The 8,808-nt window shown below is 36.9% G+C and overlaps 1 protein-coding gene across 4 annotated transcripts in view; it reads left to right on the top strand.

Moving 5' to 3' along the window:
• Positions 1 to 3,882: 3,882 nt before the first annotated feature.
• Positions 3,883 to 8,808, top strand: part of ago4 (argonaute RISC component 4) — a 31,784-nt gene continuing 26,858 nt past the window's right edge. For all 4 annotated transcript variants that reach the window (XM_030146840.1, XM_030146838.1, XM_030146839.1 and 1 more), the window contains exon 1: positions 3,883 to 4,065. In XM_030146840.1, the coding sequence (XP_030002700.1) occupies positions 4,047 to 4,065 (19 nt within the window). In that variant the 5' untranslated portion in view covers positions 3,883 to 4,046. The remainder of the gene's footprint in view (positions 4,066 to 8,808) is intronic.

Here is an 8,808-nt window from a genome sequence, read left to right as displayed (position 1 = left end):
TTCCACATACACCAAATGAAATGTTTGATATTTCGCGCGCCGTGACAGCTGGTCGCAGCTTTTTGCCACTGAAGTGTCAATCGCACCGTTCTCGGGTTTCTATTGGTCTGTTTGTCCGAGTGTACCCGCCTACTTTGATGACTCGGCAGGGTGGTGAGTATTTTATACAAGGGGTCATCTTACACAGGCGGTGCTAAGACAAAAAGAAAGAAAGAAAGAAAGAAAGAAAGAAAGAAAGAAAGAAAGAAAGAAAGAAAGAAAGAAAGAAAGAAAGAAAGAAAGAAAGAAAGAATTTTAAGCCTGTCGTGCACGAATTATGAGAACCTTAATCAAAATTTTTTCCTGAGTGTTTTTATTCCTCTTTAGGCATGAAAAAAATAATGTGATTGAAAAATTTCTTCTGAAAAATAAATAATAAATGAATGAATGAATGAATGAATAAATAAATAAATAAATAAATAAATAAAATTAAAAATAATAATAATAATAAAAATAATAATAATGAAAAAAAAAAATTCTTATGAACCTATTTTTCATGAAGTTGCAAAAATGTCCACTCAGCTGGACACCACACGTTTAATTTTTGATGCACAGAAACATGTATTTACTGATAAATTGTGTGAAAACTATGGAGAGGGCTTGTGATTCTGGGGGTTTATGCTCAGGAAAGATCTACATAATGTTACCTATTCATGTCAGAAAAGACATGTAGTGTCTTAAAACTTTACTAAAGATATGTGTAAGAAAAAAACAAAACAAAACAAAAAAACAACAAAAAGAACAACAAAATCCATGAATATACAAGAGAACAGCTGTAGAAGAGCTGTCCACTGGAGTGACCACTGTGCATGAAAGGGTTAATTGTAGGGTATCTTAGATTAAAATAAGACATAATTTTTTATTGTCGATTTTATTATTACATTTTTATATCAGTAAAATAATTCTGCAAAGTAATTAATAACTAAAGTTACAGTGATGAACGAAGAGCTATATAAAGAATAATTCTTTTCCAAAATGTAGAGCAGAGTGTGACATACACAGTTCTCATTTGTACTGAAGCCTGCAGGACTTCAATAAATGGACATCCCACCCTAAAAAAGTATTTTGTTCACATTCCCCATATCTTTAGTCACTTTTAATGACAGAATATAAATCAGTAATCAAATCTGGCTCTACAGTCTGTAATAGGATGGAATTCAGTATCTTCCAACCATTCAGCTCTTTCATTAGCCTTCCCTTTTGCCTTATCCTTCATTTCTGCTTTATTTATTTAGTAATAGGTTATTCTAAAAATCGTCAATATTTGCATGTCTGCAAATAGTTCCATTTATTTTTAATCTTATGCTGAAAGTTGAGCTAGTTTAAAGTGATATACTATTCAAGTGATATCAGCCTGTTTTCTGACATTGTGGTTGCATTGAACGGTTGTTTTGTAATATTTGGTAATGATTTACACATATACAGAAGTTTCTCAAGAAACTGTAAGGCAGAGACAATATAACAAGAGGTACCTAAATTTAGAAAAACACCAATAAAAATGACTATCTTCTCAATGTAGTCATTGATTCATTGAGTTTTTCTTTATTTTTGTGTTATTGGGTTAAGAAAAGTGAATTTTCCCCTGGGGATCAAGTTCATCTGTATGTGTATGTGTATCTGTATGTTTATAAGAAAAGTTTTCCAATAGAAAAAGCATAGAATGGGACCAATATCAGTTCTTAATTTATGAATGTGATACTTTTTTACACGCAAATACATTGTATAGCCTACGGACATCAGCTCTGCTATTATTTGATGTAACAGATTATAACATCAATGTGTGTTACATTGACTACGACTGCTTTCTCCACTGGTGGAATATGGGTTTTACCTTTCCTCTAAATGTCTAAATGTCCATGTTATGTCACTTTATCCCCTCCCTCTCTCTAAAGTAATAATAATTTAAAAAAAATCAAGATGAACAATATTTCTCACAAAACAATTATGTCCATGTTGTAACTTTTTTTTGAACCATGGAATTTTCTGGCTTCTCTTAGTATGGATTCTCACCTGGGATCAATTTGATTAGTTAATACTACTACTACTACTACTACTACTACTACTAATGGATTAGATTTCTATAGCGCTTTTTTGGACACTCAAAGCGCTTTACATTATTGACCCATTATTCATTTGTTCTGACATCATAACTCTTAGGATCATAACAGCTCCCAAATTCCTGAGGTCTATTCTGTCATATCAACAGTAAGTAATCAGTGTGGAGTAAAATGGTCTCTGTATTTTACTATCATATGTAATGTTTCTAGATATGTATTACTGATGTATTAATGTGTATGTTGTATATTACTTCTGTAGATGTTGAAGTTGCTTTATATACTGTTCATGTATCATATTATGTAAGATCAGCATGTGCTTTCTGGTGCCGCTGTCAGTGAGAACCATGTATATCTAAAAATCGGCTTTTGTTGAGCTCAGAAAAGCCCTGTTGTCAACTTGGTAACAATTCAGAGGACAAGGTTTCTCAGTTTGTTTGTGTCCACTGTATAACATCACACATTTTGAGATAACATACTACATACAAAACCTTGAATCTGAAGGGAATGCATGACTAACTTCCTTTATGCCTACTGTATTTTTCTATGCGACTAAAAGTAGACTAGATATACAGTGCTTAAATTTATTACACCACCTTTCCGTATTTGTCTCAAAGACAATCCAACATCATGAAATGCTTTAACCTCTTGCATTTTTGTCCTCTGTAGGGGACAAGAGTTTTTACAGCTTTACCCAATGTCGACTGAGTATATTGTCTGCATTGAGTATGTTTGTATATGACCTCTTTAAATCATTGTTTTTCATTTTTACATCTGTTTCTAGTTTTATAACAGTGTTGCATCCAAATGTTCTTGTGCTACACTGTACAATGACAATAAAGGAATTCTGTTCTATTCTATTCTGTTCCATTCTACACCCAGCTGTGTTGCAACTTTTAAACACTAAATACTAATAAACAAATAAACAATAAGCTTGCCATGTTAATGTCTGAGTTAAAGTGACAGATGTGAATATTTTTCCACCAGTAGACTACATATACAGTGCTTAAAATTATTAGACCACCTTTCCGTATTTGTCTCAAAGACAATCCAACATCATGAAATGCAGGAGGTTAAACTCCTGCATTTTTGTCCTCTGTAGGGGACAAGAGTTTCACACCTTTACCCAATGTCCACTGAGAATATTTTGTATATTTGTATATGACCTCTTTTTAATCAGTGTTTTCCATTTTTACCTCCACCAAGGAGGTTATGTTTTTGCCGGCGTTGGTTTGTCTGTCTGTCTGTCCATGTGCAAGATAACTCAAAAAGTTATGGATGGATTTGGATGAAAATTTCAGGAAATGTTGATACTGGCACAAGGAACAAATGGGGTGGGGGTGGGGTGGGGGGGCACTGATCTGCCTTGGCGGAGGGCTGCGCTCTCCGAGTGCTTTTCTAGTTACATCTGTTTCTGTTTTTTTTTTTTTTTTTTTTTTTTTTTTTAACACTGCTGCATCCAAATGTCCTTGTGCTACACTGTACAATGACAATAAAGGAGTTCTGTTCTTTTCTATGCTGTTCCATTCTACACCCAGCTGTGCTGCAACCTTTAAACACCAAATACTAATAAACAAATAAACAATAAGCTTGCCATGTTAATATCTGAGTTTCAGTGACAGATGTGAGTCTTTTTTCCACCTCTGACATTCTCAACAACCCAGTTTCCCCCACTGACTGAGATCATTAAAGTTTAATCGGCCAGTGCAGTATAGCATATTACGCATGCGCACAGTGGCCCCACCGCTTCACCCTAGCGCATGCGCAGTTACAAATCCCCAGAACGAGCAGCAGCAGCGGTAGCTCAGGTCAGTCAGTCCAGTCAGCAGTCACCAGGCATCTATATTCCCTTTTCTTAAATTAGCCACTTTAAGCTTCGCGATACCGCCCCCAATTTCAGCGTCGGTACGGAGCCGCCAGGCCGGGACAGAGTCGGAGAGAGAGGCCTCGGCCATGGAAGCGCTCGGACCCGGTAAGAAATGAGAGGAAAACAGAAACGAAAGAGGAGCGGAAAGACCGAGCCGTGTGTCGGGAGCGTGTGCGCAAATGCGTCGCTTCACTGGGGGCCGTGGCTGCGGCGAGGCCTCCGACGCCTTGACGGGAAAACAAACCGAGGCCCTGCCCGTGTATTTGTGTGTTTGTTTTTTTAGGCGAGTGACATTATTTACACCGAGCGTGAGCACCGTTTCCCGGCTGTTAGGGACGGGGCTGTTGTTTTGGTCGGTTGCGGAGTTTGTGTCTGTGCGGTTTTATTTATCTGAAGCACGCGCAGCTCGTCGTGTCGGGGCTGGCATTGTGTGAGTGGGGATTTAACTAGGACCTTCCTTCCTTCCTTCCTTCCGCGTCGTGGTGTGTTTACGTTGATGTTTGTTCACCTCGTGTTTTCTTTCTAGCTAAAGACTACAACCTAATCACTACGAGAAACATCAAACAAAATCCCGTCGAAATATAGCGAAATATCCTGACTTTACGCATCCGCTGTTTGTGTTTTAACGCGTTGAATTTGAAGCTTCGCCATCAGGAACAGTGCGTCTCTTTTCGAGCTCCCCTCCGTCCAAGATGACAGCGACGGAAAAAAACAAAATGAATGCCAATAAAACACATGTTACTGGCGTTAAAACGAGCCAGCGTATGTGTTTTGTGACTGGTAATTTTACTGCTTTTATTCATGGCTGTCATTGGTTTACGCGCCTCTCCTTGAGCTGGAGCCATGCGCCTGTTATGAGAGGGAACACAGCAGGATGGATGGCGCTTTTATCGATCAGATCTGCAGGCTAGCTCCATACTGTGCATCTCCTATATGATAACAAAGGCATTTATTGCAGCGTTGGCGGTGATCTAATGCTGAGGCAGACGCACACCTTTACGCACAGATGTGTTTATATGGACGTAGGCTGCGAAATGGGGGGGAAATGGTGCCTTTATGTATGAAATGAACCTTTTTTTTTTTTTTTTTTTTTTTAGAAAATGACAAATCCACACGTTTTTACATGTTTTTCCTCCACAGCCTTTTATTTCCACACGTTGCCTCAAACCTCTTAAGCTTGGTGTTATTAAGTTATAGATGTGTTTTTTTTATGTAGGAATTTGCTTTCAGAGAACTGTTGCATGGTGCTGTGTGTACATCTATTGGAATGTTTGCAGACTGTATTATTGTTCAGCTGACTACAGGTGTGTGAGCACTTGCAGTCTTTTTGTGCCACACTTATACAGTCACTGATCTCACATTTTCAATGTAAGTCATCAAGTTTTATCAAAATTAGAAGCAAAAACAGTGATATTTTCTGTTTTACGCTGATCATCGCTGAAGATTTTCCAGTCACATCCATGATTATAGTAGTGTTTTTCAGATTTCATTTGGTACTGGTGCACAACCGCAATAAGAAAATAGCATCAACAGTAAGAGAATGTGTGAAATTCTAATATTTTTCTTTTGTAATTGTGTCATTCATCATCCAAACCTAAAGTATAGTGCCAAACCATAACATATATGATCTAAATGTAGAATTAACACTTAAAGGCACCAAAGCTGCACAAAAATGACAGAAAAATGCTGCATAGACATATTAATGTCTATGCAATAATGTTTTCACACCTTTGACTATATTTTAGTATGTTTTCTGACTTTTTGTATTCTATTCTATTTTCTATTCTATACTGATTTCCCTGCTAAAGCATAATTAAAAACAAACATGTTGCTTATGTAATAATAAGAATGATGGACAAAATGTCTCACTTGAACTTTATTGCCATGTTGCTGTGCTTTTTTTTTTTTTTGCTTTGTTGCACATATTGATAGGAATTTGTTTCCATATATTCTGCTAGTGTTGTTTAAGGACAGACATTGACATAGAATGCTTATTTTGTGGTTTTTAGTTATTGCATTAAGAAATAATGCTGCATTCAGATGGTTAAAAGGTTGCGCCACAGCTGGATGTCCTGTCAGGCTGTGGCTCAACAATAGAGGCTCCTCTGGTTCAGTTGTAGAGGATTTCTTAAGAAACATGCCCTCCTTGGCCTCTGCCTTAGTGTGGCTTCAGGCAGCGCTCCAAACCCATGTGAGATGATAAAGGGCAACCTAGAGTGTCTTTTGAAAGCAGCTGGTTTAATCAGTTTAAATGTTGGAGATTTTTTTTTTTTTTTTGCATGCAATTGTTAAAGATGTGCCGAAGTACCAACTGAAAGGTTAGAATTCTTGTGAAATTTATCGCAGCAAATGCATTAATGGTGGTTGACAGACTTTCTGAACTGAAATGATTCCACATATTTTAACTTGAGAAGTTCATAATTTGGAATAATCATGAATAAAGAGGCAAAAGATGAGGATTGGAGGAAAACAAGTACTTTTCTGTAAAGTTTTGGAGATAATTGATGATAAACTGAAGCACAAGCTGTCATTGAGGTGGTTTCATAGAAAATCTGTATTGTTAGATCATGAATCAAGCACCAGCGGCTTGTGGCCTTGTATTATGGACTGGGTTGCTGGAAGATGAAACTTGTCAATACTACAGGATGAGAATTAGAGCTGGTTTTCACTACTGGTGGATCAGCTCACTCCATGTTTAGTGTAGAAGGTTTTGATTAGATTTGATTCAGTATCAGTTTATTAATAATACAGGTTTTGCTTGGATATGGGAGATATTCTCGGAATCAGAATGCTGTAATTTGAGGAGGGTACATTTTACATGATGCATGGTTAAAAATATATGTTTATATTAAGGGTTCATGTCAAAGTAGTTACATTGACCTGCTTTTTATGCTACAAGGGATTTCTTTAGTGTAGAAGGGGTAAAGCTGTACTCATCCACAGGAAAGTCTTGAGATTTGAATATGTGATATTGTTTTATTGAAATGAAGTTAACTTTAAATCAGAAAAGTGATTTGTTAAACTCATCCGCAGTAGTTGACTTTCCATTGACCCTCAAATTGTGCAAATGTAACTTGCACATAAAAAATTTACCAAATGGAAAAACGACAATTTCGCCAAAACTCTCGTTTTTCGATTAAAAGATTTTGCGCTGGCAAGACGTGGTTTTTCAGGCATGGCGCAATTGGTATATCACACAAAACTGCAATGGACGCAACTAAAGTCACGTGAATAAGAAAGACTGGATGTTGATGGATGTTACAAGTGAAGAAGATGAGTTTTAAAAGAAACATGGCATGGTATATGTGGATACACCAGGAAACCAAATCATTTTTTAATTTAGTAGGGGATAAAAGGGTAATGTATAACAACAATAATGAATATATTTGTAAATCAACACGATATTTATGTTCGTTGCTATGTTTATGGAACGACTTCCTTTGTCATCTTGCGATAATAAATAAACAAGTCATTGCATTTGTGATTTTAATGGAAAAACCGACATTATGCATTTGTTTTTTTGACATTTAATAAATATCAGTAAAGTTTTGCACATATGTCCAATGGAAAAGCGACTAGTGACAGCTTGTTGAAGTGAAAATCAGTTGCTCCAAAAGCACATATCTAGTGAATGAGCTGTATGCCTTTTGCTTGCATTATATTTACTTTTTCCACAGTCCACTATAGTACCTTAATCCAGGTGATTTGCAGGTGTGGGCGTCGGCACGCTTCATCCTCAGCGCTGCTTGTCTCTGACTCATCACTAGGCCGAGCCATCATCCTCATGCTTAGCTAAAGCCCAGCTGTCTCTGTGCTTGATCACACTGTGGTTACTAGGGACACACGTAGCATTAGGCTCTGCAGTGCATGAGTTAAACCTCTGTCCGCAGCTGTGAGCACACGGCCTAATGGTTTTTAACTATTAAATCAGTGTGAAGATCAAAATTGCAAGCTAAAAAAGGTGGACTTTAATCTTTACTGTGTTAGTGGTCATTTGGGATCAAAGATGAAACATGCATACAGACCATATAAGGAGCAAGAAGTGTTATTTACCACCAGTGCATCTGTCATTTTCTGTGCCAGCGAAAGTTAATTTCACTTCCTCTGTGACTCAAAGATACAGCTCTGTCTCATAAAAAGCAACAGCATCAAGTGCTGGAGGAAGCGTGTCGATATATCTGAATCTAAACTTCTGCCTCCATTGACAAGTGTGAAGGATGTCTGATATCTGCCTTCAACACTAACATTTAATTGATAAATTAGTCTTTTAGACACAAAATCACAATTATTATCAACCCAGTTTTTAAAAAAATACTTTAGAAATGCTTAAACACAATAGCTCTGTGAAAACAATGGAAAACCTCTAAATATTGAGAGGAAACGAGAAACAATTTTGTAGGTCCTTAAAGTCGAAAATCAGACAATTTGCACTGGGGGTCTTTTAAATATGATTTTGACGGGTCATTGGATTGAGTGCTCAGTTAAAGCCTGCTAAATCTTGTACAAGAAAACACTTGAATTACAAACTGTGTATCATAGCATTAGAGCCGCTTGAGAAGTCAGAAGAATGTAAAGCTGGTGTAAAAATCCACAAAAAACCTCCTGCCATCATCCATCAGTAGCATCTGGCTTCAGTGCAACAGGATGTGAAATGAGCCCTGAATTGCACCCATAATGGTCTTAAAATGACTGAAATTTAATTTGTAGAAACCTGCAGAAGCTCTTAAGTCAACAAATGTGTATTCAGATTGCATTTACTTAAAGAAACAACTTGAAGTAACTGTGACCATAATGTACTCCTTCATATCTATAGCCTTCATTTGTGGTAAATTCATTCATTGTAGTTCA

This window comes from Sphaeramia orbicularis, chromosome 11, assembly GCF_902148855.1.
Source record: "Sphaeramia orbicularis chromosome 11, fSphaOr1.1, whole genome shotgun sequence".
NCBI lineage: Eukaryota > Metazoa > Chordata > Actinopteri > Kurtiformes > Apogonidae > Sphaeramia > Sphaeramia orbicularis.
The sequence above is the reverse complement of the archived record's forward strand: the minus strand, read 5'-3'. Positions and strand labels throughout refer to the sequence as shown.